Source organism: Pogona vitticeps, chromosome 1 (genome assembly GCF_051106095.1).
Source record: "Pogona vitticeps strain Pit_001003342236 chromosome 1, PviZW2.1, whole genome shotgun sequence".
NCBI lineage: Eukaryota > Metazoa > Chordata > Lepidosauria > Squamata > Agamidae > Pogona > Pogona vitticeps.
The window spans coordinates 126,232,092-126,256,764 of NC_135783.1; the positions used below are offsets into that span (position 1 = coordinate 126,232,092).

The window sequence follows — 24,673 nt, forward strand, 5'->3', positions numbered from 1 at the left end:
CCTTCCAAGAAGTATGCTTGTCTGCAAATAAGAGCTCCTTGTGAGGAAGGTGTTCCAAGGAGAACCTTTGACAGAGCAGCTGGGGTTGAACTTTAGATGGGGCCCTAGGTGCTCCTTCTGCCTGCATTACTTTTCTGTCTGTTTGGACTTAGTGGCTGAGACTTTGGCTATCTGAACCTCAGCCCTGGAGCATGTTCAACTTGGATCAGGACAGTTTTCTGAATATGTAGAGAACCCCCTTTCAAACCTTCATGTCAAGTGTACAAAGGTCTGAGTGCCCTTTTAGGAAGATGAGGATTTTCAAGATAGGACTGTGGATGAGCCAATTTCCCCCTTCACATGTTCACTGGCGTTCTTAAAACAGGTCTACAGTACTTTGCAAATCTGAGGAAGTGGGTATGGGAAGAATTCTGTTGTGACTGCATGTTTGGAGGCCATGGATTATGTGTTTCTTATTTTGTGACATCCATGCAATAAGCTTTCAAATAGTTTCAGTCCTACCCAGCTGAACCTATGTTGAAAAAGTAATCTAACAGTTAGCTTTGCTAGTCCCTTTTCTCCACCCATAGATAAGACTATTTCATTCATCTGAAGAAATGGAGTTGGACACATGAAAGCTTATGAAAAATAAAAACTAGTTAATCTTAGAGGTGCTACATTACTATTTCTGCAATACCTTGAAAAATAAGCATTGCATGATGGGGTAGGAGAAAAAAGCAAAAGGTCAATATGCCTAGAGCAGAACACAGAAAGATGAAGCATGCCCTCAAATGAGGTTTGTCCATAAATTTGACAGATGCTGTGAAATTACTGAACTATTTTGAGAAAGGAACAAGTTCAATCTGATCAGGATTTCTTAAGGTTACCATCTGGAAGTTGAGTCATGGAATCTGGACTTTTTTCTTGTTAGGTTGAAATGTTTCGCTACTCACCCAAATAACTTCTTCCATCTGAAGTACTACTTGGATGAATAGCGAAATGTTTCAACCTAACAAGAAAGAAGCCCAGTTGCCATGACACGACTTCCAGGTAACCTCACCTGGATTGCGAATCTTCACAGGTTTAAGGTGACCCTGTTTGACAGAAAATAATTACAACTGGTCTGACTGGAAAGATGTAGTATAAGGGTCAAAATATGTACTGTATTACACATAGCATACCTTTGGAAGCAGAAATCTGTTAGTGTTCCAGATACATGATTCCAGCAGACTTTCATGACTGAGAAACCATGCCTGAAATGAAGCTTGTGTTTACTTGTCAACCACAAAATGGAACATGCTAATTTTCGAGCTGTGACAAGTCTGAAAAGCTCCTGCTGTGAAAAGCAGATGCTCTCAGCACTTAAGGGAGGTGCCTCCTTCTAACAATATGCTTTCTCTAATATACAGTTTTGACCAATGGTGACATACTTTGATTTCAGTTCATTATAACTAGAACAGTGGAAGAGGATGCCTGCTGCTGAATATACGAAATTTAGAGCACAGCAAAAATGCTGTCTCACTTGCAAGCTACAAAACACAGCATTTTCCCCCTCTTTCTAATTCTTCTTCTCCAGTTTTTCAAAAACCTAGGGGACATAGTTAAATCACTGCTCAGGAAACTAGGAGACATCTGCTGGAGGCATATTATAAATAGTTGCCTATTACCCTAGATAGGATAATCGTTGATAAAACAGGAGCTGGCCTGGTGGTTTCCTAACATGTAATTGTAACAAATACACACCTCTTATGTTGTCTTACATTGTTCCAGGCATCAGTGTGCTCCCTCTTCAACACTCTGATCATGTTCATGTAGACTAAGGAATAGTGCCATGTATGATGTGGCCTTAATGCTTGCATTTTCTTTCAAACATAAGCATATAAACAATAAAACAGAGATAATAGGAGTTTGACCTGTATTAAATATGTGTGGAGTGTCTCTTTGTTAAAAAAAATGCCTGGCAGGTTCTCATAGCTGTAGTGGAAAAATCCTTCAGAGAGAATAAAGTTATCCCAGCAGTGACCATTTTTAATAATCCCCCGTGATGATGAAAGAGATTGTACAGGAGCTCTGGGGCCTGATGAGGGGAATTTGAAATATTTCATTTCCTAAAATAATAATAATAATAATAATAATAATAATAATAATAATAATAATAATAATAATAATAATAATAATAATAATAATAATAATAATAATAATAATAAAAACAACAACAACAGCAGCAGCAGCAGCAGCAGCAGCAGCAGCAGCAGCAGCAGCAGCAGTAGTAGTAGTAGTAGTAGTAGTAGTAGTAGTAGTAGTAGTAGTAGTATATTTTATATAACAGGATTTCAGTCCACTATCAATTTTCATGATTAAACAATATGGGCCAAGCCCAAGTTATCTAAAGAAAGGTTTGATTTGAATTTAATTTTGTTTTAGCCTTTATTATTGTTCTATTTTTTTAAATATTCTTTAGTCACTGTTTTGTGAATCTCTCAAAGAACATTTGTTGGCATTAATATTTCACAGGAATGCACCAAATACATCCATTCTGTTTTTTACTAATATTTTCTTTTTGATCAGCAGGATAAATCCAGTTAATAGTTCCAACCAGAGGGGACTAATGAACTAGACCTATTGATTCAGTGAAATGTGCATTAAATGTTGACTTAACAAATCTCATTCTTTCAGTTGAGCAACTTCAGTTTAGATTAAAAATCAAATTTAGTCCAGCATGTTTATAACATTAAGCAGATTTTAGTAAACTATTCCCAAAGATACGTATTGTGATGCAGTGGTATAGGGATACAGTTTATGGTTGTTTGGGATACCACTTTGTCTTGAATATTTTATCTATATTTTGAAATTTGAGAATTACTAGTTCATCTTATGCATCTGCTGTATTGTTTTGAAGCAAGAATTAAAAATTACCTGAGACAGCAATACTTGAGTGCTGAGGGTTATATCCCTGCATGTACTAGATTTTTCTTGCTCGTTTGCTGAACAGGAAACATTAGTATTGCTGCATATCTGTCGTGTTCCCTGTCTTATTCAACTTTGAATAGCTTTTTACAATTTAGGACATGGTAGCCATTGTTTTTGAAAGAGATGTGAAGAGGCCTCTGTTGGGTAGAGCATATATATATTTGCAGATATGAAAGCAAACTCAAAGAAAATGGGAGTGTATGCTAGAGAGGAAGGCGGTGTCCCATATCCAGCATATTCCACACTGTATCCTGGGATGAGTGAGCAGAAGCTTCTGGACTTCCTGAACTTATACCATGAGGGAGGTTAGGGCATAACTGAAGACTTGACCACTGCTGTTCACCTGACATGACTTACATTATCAAGCAATTCCTGCTGCCTTCCCCTGATCCAGTTACTGCTAAGAGAATAGGTTGGCCTAGCTTGGACTCCCTTCCTGGGGGACTTAAGCAGTTGCTACAGAAAAAGGGAAGTTGTGGAGGGGATGAAGAATGGGATTTCAGTCAGTAAAGTGAAGAGGGAGATAAAGGAGGCATCCCAATCTGGCCAGGCAAGCAAAGCCTTTAAGGCAGTGGTCTCCAACCTTGGGCCTCCAGATGTTCTTGGACTTCAACTGCCAGAAATCCTGGCCAGCAGAGGTGGTGTGAAGTCTTCTGGGAGCTGTAGTCCAAGAACATCTGGAGGCCCAAGGTTGGGGACCACTGCTTTAAGGGTTATAGAAGGGAGGGGGCTTTCTCTTCCCTTCTCTTCCTCCCTCCCCCTTTGTTTCTGTTTTAAATAGGAAGGGGGGGTTGGAGAGGAATGCACAGATGCAATGAGGAGTAACACACAATGAGTTAACTGGAAGTCTTACCCCCAGCAGATGCAGGGAAGTAAACCATACATCCTTACATCTCCGAGTCTCTTAAATCCCTGGCTATGTACCAGTTCTAGAGCGGAGAGTACATGAAGATCAAGCCACAGAAAAGCAGAGTGATTCTCCAAAACAGGTAGCACGAACCTCCTGTGCTTTCTGTCGTGTTGGAAAGAGTCCAATCCACGCTGTCTGATCTTTACAAAGCACCAGCCAGGAGGGAGAGAACCTCATGAGATGCAGCTTCTCTCAAGATCTGTGCCCTCCAATCATTCCACGGAGGGGCAAGTGTGAGGACCCTTCGCCTCCCTAGAAGGCCCTGAGGCAACAAGTGCCTCATTGTGGCCTGACTTGCCAGATTGGTCCAATTTGTCCTCTCCAGTAAACCAAGTATGAGGGTGTAGCCTTGAAGTAGGAAAAAAGAACCAGCAGAGAGCATCAGTTTGTAATTTACTTTTGGTCATTAGAGTTGGTATAGAAGTGAAATGGACTAATGAACCTTTGAAATAGACTATAGGTGGCCATCCATTTCACAGTGCACTGTGACTAAAGGATAATTTTTTTTAAAAAAATTAAATGATTGAAGAAAATGAATTATGATTAGCATTTGATGGAAATAACATCAATGTACTGTACTAGTCAGCAGATTCAGCTGTTCAAGTTGACAGCATACCTATGATAGCCTTATTAGTGTTTCTGTATCAGCTGGAATAACACAGTGTGGTTTTTCTCAGCTCGAAGGACACAGTGTCCATAGACAAATATTGCTAATTGTCATATTTTTATCCTCGCTCTTCAGCTGTATCCTACCATTTTTGATCTTGCTGGTTGTTCTAAGAATATGTTTTATCCAAATATATGTTTGATGGGTGTGCCTCATGTATTTGATACAATTTCCTTTGATTCAACATGTGATGATGATGATTGCATTGAAATTAAAACCTTCTTTCTATGCTCCATAAATCTGGTTTCCACAGTATGAGTGGACACACTCTTCTCAGCCCATGGTCGTGTTAGTTGTGGCTCTCCTTGAGCCCTCAGACATGGTTATAGGAAAGCTCCTACCCCTGTGCTCTCCCTTGACTGCTTTTTTTTTTGTTCACAAGTAACATTACACCTGAAAAGGAGGGGCTCCTGTTTCTGCAAGCTGGAATCCTGAAAAATCTGGGCTCTTTCTCACCTCCAGAGCCTCAAGTCAAGCAAGAAACTCTGATTTTTCAGACCTGTTTCTGTGTCAATAGTGAAAACAGGGAGCAGGGCTACTTTTTCTCACTACTGTATGTTACTCACCAGTGACACTGGATTAGACAATGCCTGAGTATACTGTGAATTTTTATTTTCTACAAGTGTTGTGGAAAATACATGCCATAGGTTTATGCTGCTGGAAAGCACTTGATTTCATTAGGCACAGAGATTTTATCTGTATATGTGGTATTTAATCAGAATAAGAAAAAAAGGTCTAGCTTACAACCAAAGCTGGTTTATCAACTGTTTCGTAGTACAAGCAGCATCATGTTCAAAGGCTCAACAGAAGGAGCAAGAATGTATTTTCTTGGACAAGGTTGTACTATGATATCTGATGAACTGGTGGGTGAAATTCTGCTGTTTGAAAAGGTCCTGGACAACTCATCTTGTGGTACATAAGGGAATGTTTTACAATTGTGATATAATTAATTCACAGTTAAGAAAATTAAAAAAAAAATAGGAAAAGTGTCAGAATCAATTAACAGATACAAGAATTAAAGATATGTCTAGAACTTTGAATTTAATTTTATACTTTTAAGTATGTCCTATCTATTTTAAAAAAAATATTGTACTGGAGTGATAAGACTAATGAATTTTTACTTCAATATTTTTTTTCTAAATGACTCCATTTCCTGCCCCCCACAGGTTGACTGGCATGAATCTGCCTTCTCCTGTTATCAGCAGTAAAAATTGGTTGCGGCTCCATTTCACTTCTGACAGTAATCATAGACGGAAAGGATTTAATGCCCAGTTCCAAGGTAAGAATTACACAGAAACTTAACAGTGGTTAAAATCTATTTGTGCAAAACAGTTGAAAGACATGATGGCAGTGGAAACACTTTCTTTAACTATTTGAGGAATAAACAGATGAGAATCAGGTCTTTTTCAAGTTGGAATAATGGCTATGGCCACTCAAAAACACTTAATCCAATCTTTATCTGGTTAAAAACCCCACCATTGCCACCGTATTTCTTTTAGAGTTATTTCATTTGCACACTTAAACCCTGATCATATGAGGAAAAGGTTCTGTAGTTTTAATTTTAATTGATTGTCATGGACCTAGATGGTTTTTGTAGATTGTTTTTGTTTCAACTGTATTGGTTTTTTAGTGTGTTGGTTTTAATTTAATTCTTTTAATTGATGTTGGAAAGCCGCCCGGAGATTCTTGCAGAGTGTCAGGGACATACGATTGAACTGGAATGAATGAATGAATGAATGAATGAATGAATGAATAAATAAATAAATAAATAAATAAATAAATGAATGAATGAATGAATGAATGAATGAATGAATGAATGAATAGTTCTTCCAGTGCTTTCCATATCTCTGTTGTATTAGAGTGTGGTCATGTGATATATATATATACTGGTATGAACATCCCAAACACTTTTAGTAGCAGCAGTCTATTTTCTCCAATTTAAATCAATATGGCCGCTACACAATGTTGTCAGTTTATTTTCTCTCTCTTGCATGGTCCATTTACGCCCTCAGTATTTTTTTTTAAAAAATATATTATTCACTTAATCGATATAGCAATATAAGTCTAAGGGGTTTTCTGTTTTGAGAAGTGTCCTCCATTGCTCTGGTTAATCCTGCAGAAATGCATTGTGCACAAAGCGCATGGGACCACTGTATGTCACTGTATATCCACTGGAACACGGAAGTCAAGCCACATGGGAATCATTCATCTAAAAACTTAGGCATAAGTTCACCTCGTTATCAATTTACAGGGCCACAAATACAAAAAAGGCAGAGTCTGCGCGGCCTATACACACAAACACTTCGGCAGTTAAGAAGGAGTGACTGTAAAATGTTTTTTTTCTTTCTGTGTAGCCAGTAATAATGACCACCATCAGCTCAATGTATCAATAATATGGGGTTTTTTTTGAAAAAATCCAATCTGTAATGTACTTTTAGCAATGTATCGATGTACTGGAAAGGATGGGGGGGAATGTTAGCCACAGTAATGGTGGCAACCTTATAGCCTTTGCCTCAGAAAAGAAGCAGGGTGGGTTGTGCACACAGACAAACCTGGTAAGGAATGCATTGGTACAACAGAAGTATAAAATAACACAATCCTCCCAGGGAATGGAAAATAAATCGTAGTTACACTGCTGGCAGGGAAAATGTATCGCTCTTGACTCTGCATTGTGAGACCAGAAAAAAGCTTGACGGTATAACTGGTGGATAACTACAGAACATTTCCCTCTTGTGACCAGGGCCTTAGTCATTTCCCTTCTGCAATAATATACTGCCAGTATTTATCCTGATGCCTTTCTATTAGGCATTATTTACATGTAAAGAAGTTGGGTGTTGATTACTCATCATTTTCGTTGTTAGTCCCTGCTATACTTTGAAAGGGACATGGTGGCGCTGTGGGTTAAACCGCAGAAGCCTCTGGGCTGCAAGGTCAGAAGACCAGCAGTGGTAAGATCGAATCCATGCGACGGAGTGAGCTCCTGTCGCTTTGTCCCAGCTCCTGCCAACCTAGCAGTTCAAAAGCATGTAAAAATGTGAGTAGATAAATAGGCACAACCATGGTGGGAAGGTAACGGCATTCCGTGTCTAGTCGCATGGCCACGTGACCACGGAAACTGTCTTCGGACAAATGCTGGCTCTATGCCTTGAAAATGGGGATGAGCACCGCTCCCTAGAGTCGGAAATGTCTGGACTAAATATCAAGGGGACCTTTACCTTTATACTTTGAAACAGCCTGATTTAAATTTTCTGTGGCAGGTTCAAAAACTAATAAAATTGTATTAATAGTGTTTTAAAACATACCAGCAAAAGTGCTTATCTTGGTGAGTAGGAAGTAGCAAGAACAGTGGGTATCCTCCAGGCTAGTACTTCCTAATTTGGTGCCCTCCAGAAGATTTTGTCTACATCTTCAGCAATGTGCACTAGCATAAATGAATGTTCAGGATTTATGGGAGAGAGGGTCCAGAATATCTTGAGAGCTCTGCCTCAGGAGAAGACCAACAAAGTACCTTAAAGATTTGGCACAAAGTTTTGTGGACTATAGCCCATATTTTCTGATGCATCTCTCTTCTTCACCTGGACTGCTTGGGTTAAAATCTATGAACACTTGTGCCAAATAATAGCTGTTGATCTTTAGGGGCCACAGTATCCTTTGTTGTTTTTACTGCAACAGACTAACACAGCCACCATCATCCCTGGAAATCTCTGGCTGCAGAAGGATGTTGCAGGGCCTGACTGACCATGTTTTCCATTTCTTGCCTGGAGTTGTCAAGCTGGACATTAAGAATAGTATGTATTCCCTACATTTTCCGTCCCAGAAGTAGATTGTTTCATAGATACATACCTCAGGAACTGGGATGGAGGCAGGGAAAAATCACACTACAAGGAATATACATGGAAGAGAGTAAATGCTAGAAGGACTAGCATTTTAACTCGTTTGTTGTTTGAGGGGGGAACCAACCAATAGAAAATGCTACATGTATTATTTCGTCTCCCTCCATCCAACAGGAAAAAATGCACTGACAATGCACGGAGAAAATACCACAACCACATTTGTACAGTATTTTAATATTTTAATATTGCCTTTTGATTATGTGAGCTGCCTTTGTATCGTCATTGTTTTTAGCTTTAAATATTTTCTGTTAATGATGCATGCTGCCTTGGTCCTTTTTAAGGAGAAAGGTGGGGTATAAACAAACAAAGAAAGAACTTTGCATTAATATTTGGAAGAAGTTCAAGAATTTGTGAGTGTTTGAATGAATTGGTCAAAAATGGTTCTCCCTTTTCATTTGCAAGCAATGAGGTGTTTTTGTATCCATACACTGCAACGTGAAGCTGCATTTGAGCACGTACATTAATTCTGATGGCAGAAGCACATGGTTCTTTAGAAAGAATTCACATTGAAAAAGGGAGTATCATACAGCATGTAAGATTCAAGAAGACCAGTCTTTTTGTTCTTCCATAACTGAAATGCTACATGGATGTGTATATTTCGGATCCATGTTATAATGTAGAAATGTTAACATTATTTATTCAATAGTATGCTCATGAAAGCTGGATCTGAATTGTTACATTCTGCCACCACAGCAGCAAAAGATATAGTGCCCACTTTTAAATAATGTTACTTATTTTGGAAGGGATGTTTAAAGGAAGAAGAGACACATTTTGTAGAATTTATCTCAGGGAAATTTCAAATCCATATTTATAGTTATGGAAGAGGTAGCTGTGTTAGTTTGTGCAAGCTTATCAGACAAAATCCAAAGAAACAAAACAAAACAAAACAAGACAAAAACATGTAGCATCTTAAAGACTGACTAACTAAAGACTAACTAAAATGTGCCCATGAAAGCTCACATTAAAATATAATACAGTGGTGCTATGCGAAAACATCGCTGTACGGGGCAGGAAAAGCCTATTGGAACGCATTAAACTTAGTTTAATGTGTTCCAATAGGCACCAAAACTTACCCCTCCAGCGATGTTTTTGCTGGTCCGGCGGCCATTTTGGAGCCGCCAAACAGCTGTTCGGCAGCTCCAAAATGGCCGCCGGATGACTCGAAATGGCCCCCTGTCAGTGTTTTCGCGCCCTCCCCTTGCTTACCGAGGTCGCGAAAACGCTGCAGGGGGCATTTCGGGTCGTCCGCGTCCGGACGCCCCAATCGTCTTCGTTATACGGTGCGCTCGTTAAGCAAGGCACCACTGTAGTTGTATTATTTTCCTTTGTTTTGTTTTATTTCTTTGGATTTTGCCTGATATTCATATCCAAATGAATGCAATGCAGTAAAGACTCCTACATTGACTCCTGCATTGCCGTAGTCAATGCCATGTAGCAGCGATCCCCAACCGTTTTGCCTCCACGGACCAGTTTAGGGTGCGGGGGGGAGGCTATGCGTCTGTGGAAGGGGCCATGTGTGTGTCCGTTCATGCGTGTATGGGAGGGGCCGTGCATGCGTGGGGCCATGGGAGGCGCTGTGTGTATGTGGGAGGGGCGTGCATGCATCTACACATGGGTGGTGGGCGGAGGAGATTTGTCTCCACAGCCCCGTCCTGGCAAGTCCATGGATAGGGACTGGTCCGTGGACCGGGATTTGGGGACCCCTGCAATATAGCATTTACTTGAGTTATATCCAACCACCTGTAGCCATGGGCAGCTATGAGTAACTATCAAGGTTTGACTGATTATTACCTGACAAGGATGTCTGGGGTTGCTGGAGCATTGGGGTTGCATGTGAACAGAGAAATACAAATAAGAAATAATCAGGAGAGAACTTCTTAAATGATCTCTGCCTTCTTTGTTCATAATCAGCTCTATATTTATCCATTACTTTAAGAGAAGAGACCTTCCAGTATTCAGTATTTATCATACAGAAATCTTTCTCTTTACCTATATAGTACTACAGAAAAGTACACAATTCACTATTGAACCGTTCTTTATAGTAGAAGTAACTGTTTTGTTAAGAAACATAAGTACTGACAGTGTCACTTTTTGTATATATCTACAAGAATATTTATCAAAAAATCAATTTGTTGATTGATGTTTGTTGATTTTTACTCCATGCCTGATGAACACTTACAATTATGTTTGAAAGAAAACAAGGGAATATTTTTGTTGGACACATGAAATTTGTAATATGGTATGCTTCAGAAAACCTATATACTTTCCTACTGCTCTGTGTATGTGTGTGTGTGAGACAGAGAGGGAATGAGAGAGAAAGAGACCATCTGTAAGTCATAAGCATTCCATCTGTGTGAAGTTGTTTAGCTGACTCCTCACTTCTAGCATTTTATCCTCCACACTGTTTAAATAACTTACATGTTTACACTGGTCTCAGAGTTCATAATGGCTGCCTCACATAATCCTAGAACTCTAGTTGTCTGTTGTAACTGTATGATCTTGACCAAAATGGCACGAAGGAAGCAAGCCTTAGGCTTGAACAGTATACATGGAGAGTCGCTCTTCCACCTTCTCCGTTCAGCAGCAGTGACATGGGATGTAAACGTTCTGACATCTCCTTGCTTGACTGGTGCTGTCTTACTTCCTACAGTTTATGGATCCCTGTACTGTGTGGTCTATAGAAAAAATCAGCCACCTGCGGTTTGTGGCCGTTTAACTCAGAAATAAACTACAGAATTTACCCACAAATTCAGAAGTGGCTTGGATCAATTTGGATCCATCTCCAGATTTAAACTTAGACACTCCCATTTGCTTATGCGTCCTCCCAAATCTCTGAGGGAAGAGGTTGGATTAAAGAGGGAGACAAAAATGTTCCCAGAGTGGGTTTTTAGGTAATTCAACTTTCTCTTGGTGGCAGCTTTTTATTTCTCTGAGAAGCTAAGAGATATTTGCAGACGTCCTTCATATTATCCTTCTTGTACTGACCATCTTCAGAGGTCTTCCACAGACATGGTGATTCACATACTACAGCATACAAAGTGGCCTTAATGTGTCAGCAAGCCTATACACACACAAGCTACAATTCAAGATGATTTCTATAAATAATGATGCATATTAATCAATGACAAACAGAAAAAAAGAAAAAAAGAGTCTCATGGGTGAGTGTTGACTACCTTTTGTCCACATGAGTGTGATTTAGTTGTTCGTTTATGTGTTTAGTCAGCTGAACTGTTGACACTCCCTGCTGATATCCCTATTCAGTAAGTAGTTTATGTTAGGGACATGAGTACAGTGGTGCCTCGTATAACGAGTGCCCCGTTTAACGACAAATCCGCATACCGATGCGGATTTTGCGATCAGAAAAGTGATCGCATACCGATGTTGCCTATGGGGAAAAATCGCTTTGCGATGTTTTCCCCATAGGCACCATTTTCCCCCAGCTGAGCGACGGGAGCCTCCCAAGGAGCGCTCCCGCAGCTCAGCTGGGGGAAAATGCCTGCGGTGGCCTAGGAAGGACCCTTCTGAAGGGTCCTTCAGAGGCCACCGCCGGGATTCCCCTTCCCCGCGGTCAGCTTCCCCGGCCATGGTCGGACTGTCAGGAGTCCGACCATGCCTGGGGTAGTCGGCCGCAGGTGGGATCCAAGCTGCGGGGGTGGTGGTGGAAGGCATGGCTGGGCTCTTTGGCAACTGCCGAGGCTTGGATCCAAGCCTCGGCGGCTACCGAAGAGCCCATCCATGCCTCCGATCCTCTCCCCACGGCTTGGATCCCAGCCGTGGGGGGAGGGTTGGAAGCATAGCCGGACTTCAGCCGGCTAAGAGGCCAGCGATCGGGCAGGAGGAGGTTGGAAGTTTCCCCCAACCCCTTCCGAGTGAACACCGGGTTTTCAGCCGGCTAAGAGGCCGGCGATCGGGCAGGAGGTGGTGGGGGAATCTTTCCACCTCCTCCTGCCTGATCGCCGGCCTCTTAGCCGGCTGAAGTCCAGCTATGCCTCCGATCCTCTCCCCACGGCTTGGATCCAAGCTGCGGGGGGGGGGGGGGTTTGGAAGGCATGGCCGGGCTCTTCGGCAACTGCCGAGGCTCGGATCCAAGCCTCGGCGGCTGCCGAAGACCCCATCCATGCCTCCGATCCTCTCCCCGCGACTTGGATCCAAGCCGCGGGGGGTGGGTGGAAGGCATGGCCGGGCTCTTCGGCAACTGCCGAGGCTCGGATCCAAGCCTTGGCAGTTGCCTATGGCAGGGCTAGCCCCCGCGGGTCCAATCCAAGCCACGGGGGGAAGGTGGGGAGATCGGATGCCTGCCAGGCATCCGGGGTTCGGATCCCACCTGCCGCCGGTTACTCAGCCTTGGGTAACCGGCGGCGGGTGGGATCTGAGTCTGGGATGCCTGAAAGGCATCCGGATCCCCCCGCTCTCCCACCCTCCCCCCGCAGCTTGGATCGGACCTGCGGGGGGCTAGCCCTGCCATGGCTGGACTCCCAAGAGTCCAGCCATGGCAGGGCTAGCCCCCGTGGGTCCGATCCAAGCCGCGGGGGGAAGGTGGGGAGATCGGATGCCTGTCAGGCATCCTGGGCTCGGCAGCGCGGGGCGGCGGGGACAGGGTGGATGGGTCTCCCCACCCACCCTGTCCCCATCGCTGGCATCCACCCCCGCCGCTTTCTCCAGCCTGGATTAGGCTCCTGGGAGTCTGATCTCGGCTAGGGAAGGCAGTGCGGGGCGGCGGGGACAGGGTGGACGGGTCTCCCCACCCACCCTGTCCCCTTCGCTGGCAGCCACCCCCGCCGCTTTCTCCAGCCTGGATCGGGCTCCTGGGAGTCTGATCTCGGCTAGGGAAGGCAGCGCGGGGCGGCAGGGACAGGGTGGAGGGGTCCCGAAGGCTTCCAGGCTTTTTCCTGGAAGCCTTCGGGATCCCCCACCCACCCTGTCCCTGCCAGTTTTTAGTCCATTGGAACGCATTAACCGGGTTTTAATGCGTTTCAATGGGCTTTTTTATTTCACTTTACGATGTTTCCGTATAGCGATGTTAATCCTGGAACGGATTAACGTCGCTATACGGGGCACCACTGTACTTAGGAAATTTCCTCTCTTAATGATTTTTCCAAATTTTCCCATGGTAAGACTTCTTGCAGCAGCAAGATTTCTTGGCTTTCCACAAAAATGAGATCCTGATTAGAGATGGGGACGAAGTGCCAAAATGGGGCTGCGTCTTGGTTCATTAGTCATCCAACTTGGTGACCCATGAACCACAAATTACCTCCCAGTGGCCCGACAAACCACTAATCAGTTCATCAGTTCATCAGGTCATTTTTTAAAAGACAGCCCCTGGGGCTATCTTTTTTAAAAAAAACCTCACCACCCACAGCCGTTTCTATGCCACTTTGTTCCTATGCCACTTTGATAGCTGTGGGGCATAGAAAGAGAGTGAAAGCACAACACAATCCATCGCCTACCCCTGCTGTATTTGCCAAGGCTCTGGAGCTGGGGGATCGCTTCGATCCCTTTCCCTCTCTTGATAAAGGGAAAGCCTGACATAAGGCATCCCCCACCCCCAGGGATGGGATTCCCTTTGGGCAGGCTTTAGCAAGGTGGCCGAAGGAAAAATCCCTCTCTGAGGAACAGCTGATCCATGGGGCATACGTAGATAAGGAACAAAGGGACAAATATAAAAGGGTTATATTCATTGCTTCCTATTCGTGGGGGGGGGGTGTCTCTAAACCCCAAGAACACACAACAAGTATCTGACGAATCAGGAATATTTGTTGAATATCCCTGATTCATTTTTATTTTCGTCCCCATGTCTAATCCTGATCTCATTGTTCTGTGCAAAAAGTTGCTGAGTCCTGCACAGCTTGATGCCCTTTCCGATGAATCCTCTCCAGGAAAGATGTCATTCTTTGTGGAAAGTGTAGTGATCCTGTGCCACCTGGTATTCCTTCTGCCCTTTCTGCCTCATTTCTAAATAGGAAGGATGCTGTTCTCTGCAGGAATTTTAAGTTCAGTAGTGGTCAGTATTATTTCCAGGGGGGGAAATCATCGTACAAACCTTAAGGAACCCCATCAGATGTCCTACCAGATTACTTGGAGGAAGGCAGGAGGATCTCGTGTAGAAAAATCTCATTCTATGGAGAAAGAGGATTTTTTCTCTCTCTGAGGGTGAGGGACTGCAAGATGCACATCCCTAGTTTTAAAAGCTTATTAAATTCGGTGAGATTGAATCAGCCTATGTGCCAGACTGCAACCATGGTAATTTATAAATGAAAACAAACTAATAAATGACTTGAATCTGAAAAATTTCCTACCATGCAGCCTCCTTTTGTATGGGTTGCAATTCTTTGTTCAATCTGTTTGTTGGATTAAACATGATTACTTGTATGGGAGAACAAGCATATCATAACAAATTACAAAACTAATGATCTCAAGGAAGCAATCTGATCAAAAAAGGCCGTGCAGGATTAATTCAGTTTCAGACGTTTGAAAGATTGATTAAAAGAGATTAAAGTCCGTTGTGACTTTGCTGTTGTAGGCTATCTGTATCAGTGAAAGATTTAATCTTGAGAATTTAGCTTTCACTCACTGTTGCTTCCCACCTTGCAGAGGCCCTCAAGCTAATTGAAAGTGAAATGATACCTATTATTGGTTGCTCTGGAGACAGAAGTTTCAGCTTTTGTTTGGTACTGGCCAGTCAAGATAAAACGGCTTCATTTGAGATCATTTTCAACTGTGTACCTCTTCTTGTACACCTGCCCACCCACTTACCCACCCACAGAGAAGCATCCATGACCAAGGTCACATTCAGCTGTCACTGTGGCTTTCCACTTTACAGAAGGCATAATTTGTCTTTGAACCTATATAGAGAGGGAAAGTGGGAAGGGAATAGTGTAATATACTGGAAGAACTATGTACAGTAATATTGTTCCAGCAGGAGCATTTGATCAGGATAATCAATTTTGGTGATCCTAGAACACCAAGGGCTTGTCCTTTAGAGGGGCTGAATACAAATAGGTGAGTTTCATATGAGTCTGTGATGCTGGGATTATTTTGCGCTGTTGCTTTCATGTTCCTTTTATCATGGTTGCCTTTATATAGAGACTTCCGATTCAAAATGGTTCCCTACCCCTCAATCACATCCATTAGTACAGACTACTTTGTACTGCATGGCAAACATCTTTCACTGCAAGATGTTTACTTTCTAATATTGATGAATCGTGGCCACATAACAAAGAATAGGTCAGAGGGACATAAAATGTTTTGATTATTATTCACCAGACATTATTGCCTTCCTTTGTTTGACTACTTTGAATAACTCAGGCTTTAACAAACATATAATCCCATAGTCAAACACTGAATATAATTGAGGCTGCAGGAATAAATCTTCACAGAATTATGCACACAGAAGAAGAAAACAAAGTATGTGATAAAATATATTTTTGTGGAAAAAATGATGAACTTGTTATCTGTTTTTTGTGTGTGTGTGCACGCATGCATGTGCGTGCGTGCATGCGTGTGTGAACTTCAACTACGTATTCTGTAAATACCCAACCTGTTCCATAGCTCTGTTTATACTTTGATAAGCTCGTAGTGGTCTTGTGTGTGTTGTGGTCTTCATTCATCTCAAGTGATATGCACATAAAGAAATATTTAATTCTTCTAAAAAACCCCAAACCCAGTTTATGAATGTGAGATATTGTGATTCTGTTCTCATGACTGAAAAAGCCTGGAAACAGCCCAGTATTGCTGCACAAAATGGTGTCTGTGAGCCACCATGAAAAAGCATGCCAGACTTTACATACCAAAGGGCAGCCTGAATGTTGAGAACGCCAATGGTAGAAGTCAGGTCTACAGAATACCCGTTTCTTTTTACTACCATTCACACTTGTTGAAAAACAGCCCTGGCAGTTGCTTTGTATTTGGGTGAGAAGTGGTTAACTGATGGAAAAGGGAATTCGCTTCTGGAATTTTCCCTTGCTTGGAATCACTTTGTGACCAGTAGGGAGCACAAGAGGGAGATAATTCAGGTACTGTAGCCTGTTAGGCATCAGCAAAAAGGAGGACAGATGCAGACACTGACCTGCATAAAACTGCATATTCTCATTTATACTTTGTTGTGTGCTATCAAATTGCCTCTTACAACAGTACACAAACCTTTCTGTACTGAATCTTGACTTAGAATCAGTACCTGTGTTACTGAGATACTTTTTCTCTGGTGTGATAAATCTTTGGTGCAATGTTTGCTATGAATAGGGAAGCACATTATAGCCAACATCTTCATGTGTGGGTACTGATTTAACCATCAGTTCAGCACTTATGCAGGACCTCCATATGCACTGTAGGACGCCACATCTTTAGATCGAACACCTGTGTTCTCTCCCCATTGGTTGGTTACTATTTTGAGGTGATGCAAGTGATGTTGTGCTGCAAATATACTGCAAGGAACACATGTTGTACGATCAGAAAGAATATCCTGACTTGATCTTATCCAATTGAAGGAAGGGTAAAAAAGAAATGGTAAATGTTGGGATCTTAAAAGATTTGAAGAAATGGTAGTACAGAAGGGCAAGATAGGTGGAAAAAGTAATGAAAGGGATAACAAGTAGAATTTATAAGTAGAGATGGGGACAAATCGAAAAAAATGGTGCTTCATCAGGATTAGTCATTAGTCAAAGTTGATGAATGAATGAAGTGACGAAGCACCAAATTTTAGTGATGAATTGATGAATATTCATTGTTAAAACACAATGTCCCACTGAACAGCTGATCAGCAGGACATTGGCCAGCAGACTGGCTGCGGGAAGGCAAATACACATTTCTGTTCCCGCAGCCAGCTTGCACAAAGGGACAAATAAACATGGGTAAATATTTGTCCCTTCATATTTGTTGGGGTCTCCAGACATGACGAATATGAAGGGATGACTATCCCACAAATCGGCAATATTTCACAAGTATTGCAATTCGTGTTTTTTTTAAATTTGTCCCCATGTCTGTTTAAAAGACATTAATGGAAGTAGGGGACCAACAAGGTGTTCTTAAAGCATTATGGGAATGGATAAATATATGTGATAAAATAATTTTAAAGACTAGGTCTATAAGACTGAAGGGTGTTTTTTTTTTTAAAAAAGATATAAATTCATATGTATATGGTGTTTAACTCAGGTGAAACTAAATCATATGGATACCAAATATTCAAATTTCTGTTGGAGAGAATGTCAGGAAGTAGGCACTTGTTTCCATATGCTTTGGGAATGTGAGAATATATTGAAATGTTTGAGTTTGGTCTTTAGGGAAATAAATAAATGAAATAGTAAAGTTAAATATAGAGGTTTGCCCCAATATAGCTCTTTTATCAATATTTGATAATGATCAACGGAGTTGGGTAACTAATTTCAAATGTTTTAACAGCTATAAGATTAATGGTAGCAAAGAATTGGAAAGTTAAGCATGATTTTCAACTGGAGGAATGGTCTAAAGAAGTTTGGAATATAGCTATTAATGATAAATTAGTGTGTAATATGAAAATTAAAAAAGGATAGTCACATGAGGAGATTTTCATTGATATATGGGGAGATTTTACTAAGTTTGTATTTAAAAAGGGGAAGGGCTGTGTGCCTTCACAAGAATTAGTGCAGTTTTATAAGAGGAACAGGCTGTGGTTAAGAAGGAAAATTGATTATATTGCCAGATGATACTGGTGTATGTGGGAGTGCCCTTGTATTATTGTGTTGTTTTTATGTTGTGTGGTTTTGTGTTCTTTATGTTTTAAGGATTCTCTGTGTAGCTGTGTTATATTTTGTTTTCTATTAAAAGGAAGGAAGGAAGGAAGGAAGGAAGGAAGGAAGGAAGGAAGGAAGGAAGGAAGGAAGGAAGGAAGGAAGGAAGGAGCACATGTTGGAAATATATTATTTGCTTGCTAAAGTAGGTCAGCTAGACTACAAACTAAACACTGTTTTCTGTCAAGAATGGCTTAGAATATTTTAGACAGATCTTTAGAGATCTGCTTGGAACTCATGTGTGACCTCAAACTATTACAGAGTAGTTTAGCCAATCAGCAAGCCCAGCAACCAGACAAATGAGATGATTATTTTAATGCCCATATAAAATGATGTAGTATGGTGAGCTCCTTCAGTCTTGACTGTTTTCCAATGTGGTTTCAAAGGGGGGGAAATCAAAACAACATTTTTCCACAGAATGAAAATCTGAGTAAGAAGATTTTCCTTGTACATTAATACATTTTTTAAAAATATAAATCCTGCCTTTTGGGATTACTTAACATAAACAGGATATTTTTTTTAAAAAAAAATCTATTTCTTTCTTTCTCCTCCTCTCTCTTGGCTATGTTATAATTTTTAAATCATTGAGTTATTCACAGCAGGGCAGTGAAGCCCTTTTAATTTCAAATTCACTGTGTATTGCGGTGAGTATTGGCAGCATGAAATCTTGCATAGTTTCAGGGTTTTTATCATTTTTAAACATAAAATTAGACACGTCCATTAAGAACATGTTGCGGTCACTTCGTTCAATGCCCCCTTTCAGAGCCTTGCATAGATGCAGTGGCTGCTCAGTGCAATTATTAGCTTAATGAAATTGCAATGCTTTATTTAACAGTGCCTTGAGAACCCAAACCAATTACATTTTGTTTCTGTAGAAAACTGTTTTTGCCCTCAATGTCTAGTGGTGGAGAGGTCTGTAGCCCTTCTGTCTCCAGCTGTTGCACCCATCTGCAGCAGCAGAGAGAGAGGCAGGGCAGCAGGGAACTCTGCTGTTTGATTCCTCGCACACTTGCTGCCCGGGTCTGCTTGTTCCCTTCATTATTTCCTGTTCCATTCCATTCCTTCCTTCCTTGTTAAAGCTTGGCGGTCCTACCACTAGGGCAAGTAGTCGACCAAAGGAGGTGGGAGAGAGTGAGTATTCAGCAGAAAGAGACTGTGAAGTTTTCAATCAGTCTCGTTTTGAGCTTGTTAAGGTAGCTTTGCTGGATCTGTCCAGGTTTGCAGGAGACACAGAGCACAGCTAGAAACAAGGCTGATTGAAAAACTTCTTCATGTGTTTCTACCGATTTCTGTCTTTTTCTCTCTCTATGGTCAACCTAGCTCAGGGGTCCCCAACCCCCAGTCTGCAGTCCAGTGCCTGTCTGTGGCCTGGGCTAGACCGGGCCATGGAGACAGATCTCCCCCCCCCACATCCCCCACACAGCCCCATTGCACATGCATGCAAGTGCCCGTGCGAGCTCCCTCACCCCTTTACGCATGTGCACAAGTGTCCCCAAGCACCCCCACCCTTTGTGCATGCGCATGAGTGTGCGTGCCTCTTGCTTGAGTGCCCCCATTCCTTTGCACATGCTCATGAGTGTGTGCGGCCCTTCATGCATGTGTCCCCCCTTCCCCAACTGGTCCGTGGTGTTAAAAAGGTTGGGGACTACTGACCTAGCTGTTCTAGTATTAGGACAGCAAGCCTTTAAAACAAAAAAGGGGGGACAGAGTGGAAAAGGAAGAAAAAACAAGCAGACCCAGGCTGCAGGTGTTGGGGAGGAGAGGACTCAAATTGTTACGCTGCAAACAAGGCTGATTTCGTCCTCTCTCTCTCTCTACTGACACCTTTATGGTTGGCTGAAGCAAATTCATCCAAGGAAACCCAACTTCCCAGGTGAAACTTCACTGTGGATCCATTCCCATTTTTCCTACTCTGTAATCACATCCTTAAGGAACATCTTGGACTTGAATATGACCACATTCTTTTCAAAAACAAAGCATAAAAGAGTGGATGTCATGGATACATACAGGTGTCTTAGGGCCAAATTAGGGGCCTGCTACCACCCAAATCTTTGAGTGAATAACTTTCCCTGTTCAGCTAACAAGCTCCTCTACAGAAATTTAACTATAGAAGAAAGAAGAATGATTCATGTCTTCTTCCACAGCTCTTGGAGAAGAAAGGACTGTTATCAAGATTGCTCTGCCAAGGCTTATAAAATTTCTTCAGCCTTAATATGCTCCATTGAAATTGACTTGGGATGTAGTTCAAGAGCCAGCTGAGCTGATACGGGACTAGGTGAAACTGTGCCAAATTCAAACCTCTCCCAGCCTAAGAGTGCTGGAGATTATTTAGGACTATAGACTAATTTTGTGGTCACATCGTGATAGTGAACAGGAGAAGTCTGCTCATGTAAAGACCTCCACCTCTAGCCTCCAAAAGTTTCTTTTCATTGGAGGAAGACTCCTGGGTTTCATCAGATAACATTTTGTTTGTTTGTTTGACTTGTTTGACTACCCACTCTGGGCAGCTTACAACATTGTTACATAACGTAATAAACAGCAACTTAAAAACAGTAAACATAATAGCTATAAAAATCAAAATTAAACACATACAGAAAATAACATAAAATTAACTAGAAATAATTTAATGTAGTTTAAAGACAAGGTGGCGGAACTGATAATGTAAATGCTGAAACAGCCCCTGTGTTATAATGTGATAAGGTCTGGGAAGGCCTGACTGAAAAGCCATGTTTTCAGTGATTAAAAATTCCCAGTGAAGGGTCCAGGCAAATATCTGGCAGGAGATTATTCCAAAGATAGAAATATATACATATTCAGAACGTTTCAGATACACCATACACAATATGCAAAACCCCAAAGTTTCTCAGCCCATGAGTGAAAGGAAGGATTTCAAAGTCACTAAATTATTTAGTGATTTTGAAATCCTTCCTTTCACTCATGGGCTGAGAAACTTTGGGGTTTTGCATATTGTGTACGGTGTATTTGAAACAGTTTGAAGACCTCTTCAATAAAAGTTATATTCTATATCCCAAAGACGGGCAGTGACTGCTGAGAATGCCTGATTTTTGGCCTTCTCTTTCTGGATCTCTTTTGGGGTCAATATTCTTAATCGTCCAGCCTGGGGAGATCATGTACAACAGGCAGATCTCGTCAGAAGGAAGCATTCTGTCAGGTAACAAGGTCCCAAACCATTTAGGGCTTTGTATGTGAGCATCATCACCTTGAAGCTGGCACGGAAATGAACAGGTAGTCAGTGCAGAGTGGCCTGAGTTGGGGGGGGGGAGATGATGGCTTTTCTTCACACTACTCAGTAGTCTGGCTGCCATATTCTGGACCTGTTGAAGTTTTTGTAGCAACCTCATAGGCAACTCCACATATTTTTGTTAAATTCGGCAAAAGGCATTGCAGCAGAAAAGAGAGGCCAGTAAAAGAAAACCTTGTTTGCTCAAAACCTTGGAATTCCACTCATAATTCTGTGCCATCAGCCGCTGTCAGGCAGATAAACCATGTATACTAGTCTTCTAAGACCAGTATGTATTGAATAGCAACGGGTGGCTTACTGTGTAAGCACCTGGTGTGCTCTGGTCCATGGGGTCACAAAGAGACGGACACAACTAAATGGCTAAACAGCAACAACAAGGCTTACTGTGAAAAGAGGAAAAAGTAGAAAATCCCACTGGGTATGCCCACAACACTATCTGGCAACTACATTAGCTCTTTTCTAGTCACTGTGATAATGCTGCTGTCATGTTTCCTTCTCTCTAAGATTGATGTATACAATATAGTTTATGCAGAGTGTTGTGCATGATCCATGTGGAGGAGGAGGGCATGCGCTGATGTAGAAACATAGAATGGTGGAGGAAGGTTAGTGACAAATACAGAAAGCTGTGTAAGGGTGTCCGGAAACAACTTCCCTAAATTATTTCTTACAATAGCACTCGAAGGATGGTAGAGCTTAAGTTTTCTATAGTGTGTAAGCAAGAATGCTGATGAAACATGATGTCATCCTGTCATAGTTTAATATTAGACAGATAAATGATAACTTTAGAACTGCAGAGCTGGAAAGGAACCCTATGGATTTTTGAGTCAAGCCCTTGTCAAGGAAGCAGTGAGTATTTAAACTCCTAACCTCTGGCTCCAGAGCCATATACCTAAATCACTGAGCTATCCAACATTCATTAGACAGAGTGTTGAGTTCTCTGTGCTGTGCCTACATTGTCTTTAGGAATCCTGTCACCTATCTTCTCTCCCTATTCTTAGGAGTTTTCTTTCTTTTCCACTTTAGGGAGAGGGTCTTGTCTCCTTTATATTGAGTTAGGTGAGATGAAAGGATTTATGGTCTGGTGTTTCTTAGCCCCTTAGGCTAGTTTGGTCACATTGATATGGCCATGGAGGAGTGCCTTGTGGGTGAAGACCCAGCCTTTGCGGCCTTAACATGCCACATGGTTCCAGACCCCCCCTAGAAAAAGGTACAGTGGACCCTCGACTTTCAGACGGCTCGACTTACAGACTTTTCGAGTTACAGACTTCTCTGGCCACAAAATTTAGCTTCGACTTGCAGCCGGAGAATCGACCTACAGACCAGAAAAAAACCAAAATGGAACAAAAACGGAACAAAAATGGCCGGTTACGGGATTAATCGGTTTTCAATGCATTGTAGGTCAATGGAGACTTGACTTGCAGACTCTTCGACCTGCAGCCACCCTTCCAATATGGATTAATTCTGAAAGTAGAGGGTCCACTGTAATGGTAAACCATACCTTGGAACCACACCAAGCTCATCCACACTATTCTCAATCACTACGTACAGATGCGAAAGCTGGATAGTAAAGAAAGCTGACAGGAAAGTAAATTAAATTAGGATACTGGAGGACAGCTTTGTGGATACACTGCTCTGCCAGAAAGATGAACAAATATGTCATAGGGCAAATTAAACCTGAACTACCTCTGGAGGCAAAAGTGATGGAACTGAGACTGACATACTTCAGGCACATCATGAGAAAGCAAGTTTCTCTAGAAAAGAAAATGCTGGGAAAGGCTGAGAACAATAGGAAAAGAGGAAGACAAAATATGAGGTGGAAGCCTAAAGAATTTTAGGGTTGAGCAGGATTGTTGAGGACAGGACATTTTGAAGATCACTCATTCATAGGGTTGCCATAAGGTGGAGGCAATTTGATGGCACATAACAACGAAACAACAACACATGAGTACTCTATACCCAGAAAACTCTGGGATGGATCACCGTAAGTCAGAACTGACATGATGGTACACTCTTATTGTTGTTGTTTGCTGTTCAATGTGCAGGTGAGTTTCTACTACATGGGTTATGGGTCAATCCTTGGGTGTGTTCTAACCTTGATTTCAGGTAAATGATTTCATATTTGGTCTCCACTGGCATGCTTATGTGAATTTGCGCAAAAAACAGGGTTGGTAAACATCTGTAGGCACCTATGTGGTGATTAGTATTTTCTGAAGCTTGCAGCTGAGGTTTCTGGGCCTAAGGCTGAATAGGGGTCACCTACGACACCTACAGTGGGGTCTTGACTTGAGAACTTAATCCGTATTGGAAGGCGGTTCTCAAGTCAAAAAGTTCTCAGGTCAAATCTGCATTTCCCATAGGAATGCATTGAAAACCATTTGATCCGTATCTGCTCTTTTCCGTCCATAGAAACTAATGGGAAGCTGCTATTCCGCCTTCGACCACTAGAGGGGGGATATTTTGTTTCTTTTTTTCTTAGGTCAAGAAAGGTTCAGGGAAGGCAGGGAAAATACAGTCCAGGCAGTACAGTTCCAGGCAGCCTGAAGACTGTCTCCCAATCCACTCTCTAAACGCTGGGAGGAGTGAGGAAGCAGACAGGCACCCTTTTCACTGGCCAACAGTTAACTGAAAGTTCACATTTTGCACTTTCCCTGCCTCCCACGTGGGTTTTTTCAGTTCTTAACTCAAATCTAAGTATGTAAGTCAAGTCAATATTTTCCTATGAGAGTGGTTCTTAAGTCAAAATGTTCTTAACTCAAGCCGTTCTTAAGTCAAGACCCCACTGTACTTTATTATCAACACCCTAGGTGGAATAGATTAGAAAGGCCCCCAATAGACTCACAAGAGTGACAGCCTGTGGTATAGTGAATTAATCTCACGAGTAAGTACTTGGCCAGGAAGGTGTAACTCATGAGATTTTTTTGCAACTTTATGACCTGGTTTAGATGCTAGGACCCCACATTGCTTCCCTTCACAAATTGGAGGTGTCACCTTAATTCATTCATTGTGTCTCACCTCTTTATTAATTTCTTCATCTGCAGTGAGTGTAATGATGGGTGCTCAAATGGAAAGAGGTTAACTAAACAAATAGACTCTGAGCCATATGATAGAATTTTAGTAATATATTCTATGACTGCTTCCTTTAAAATAGCACATTCTGGTGTCTAACTTTCTGCATGTGGCTGGAAAGTGTCTGTAAGCTTCATTTGAGATTTACTTCACAATGTTTTTAAA

General features: G+C 41.8%; 1 protein-coding gene across 2 annotated transcripts in view; it reads left to right on the forward strand.

Annotated features, from left to right (window-relative positions):
• CSMD1 (CUB and Sushi multiple domains 1) overlaps positions 1–24,673 on the forward strand; it is a 1,337,717-nt gene that overhangs the window by 840,724 nt on the left and 472,320 nt on the right. For both annotated transcript variants that reach the window (XM_078386602.1, XM_020797818.3), the window contains exon 6: positions 5,693–5,805. In XM_078386602.1, the coding sequence (XP_078242728.1) occupies positions 5,693–5,805 (113 nt within the window). The remainder of the gene's footprint in view (positions 1–5,692; positions 5,806–24,673) is intronic.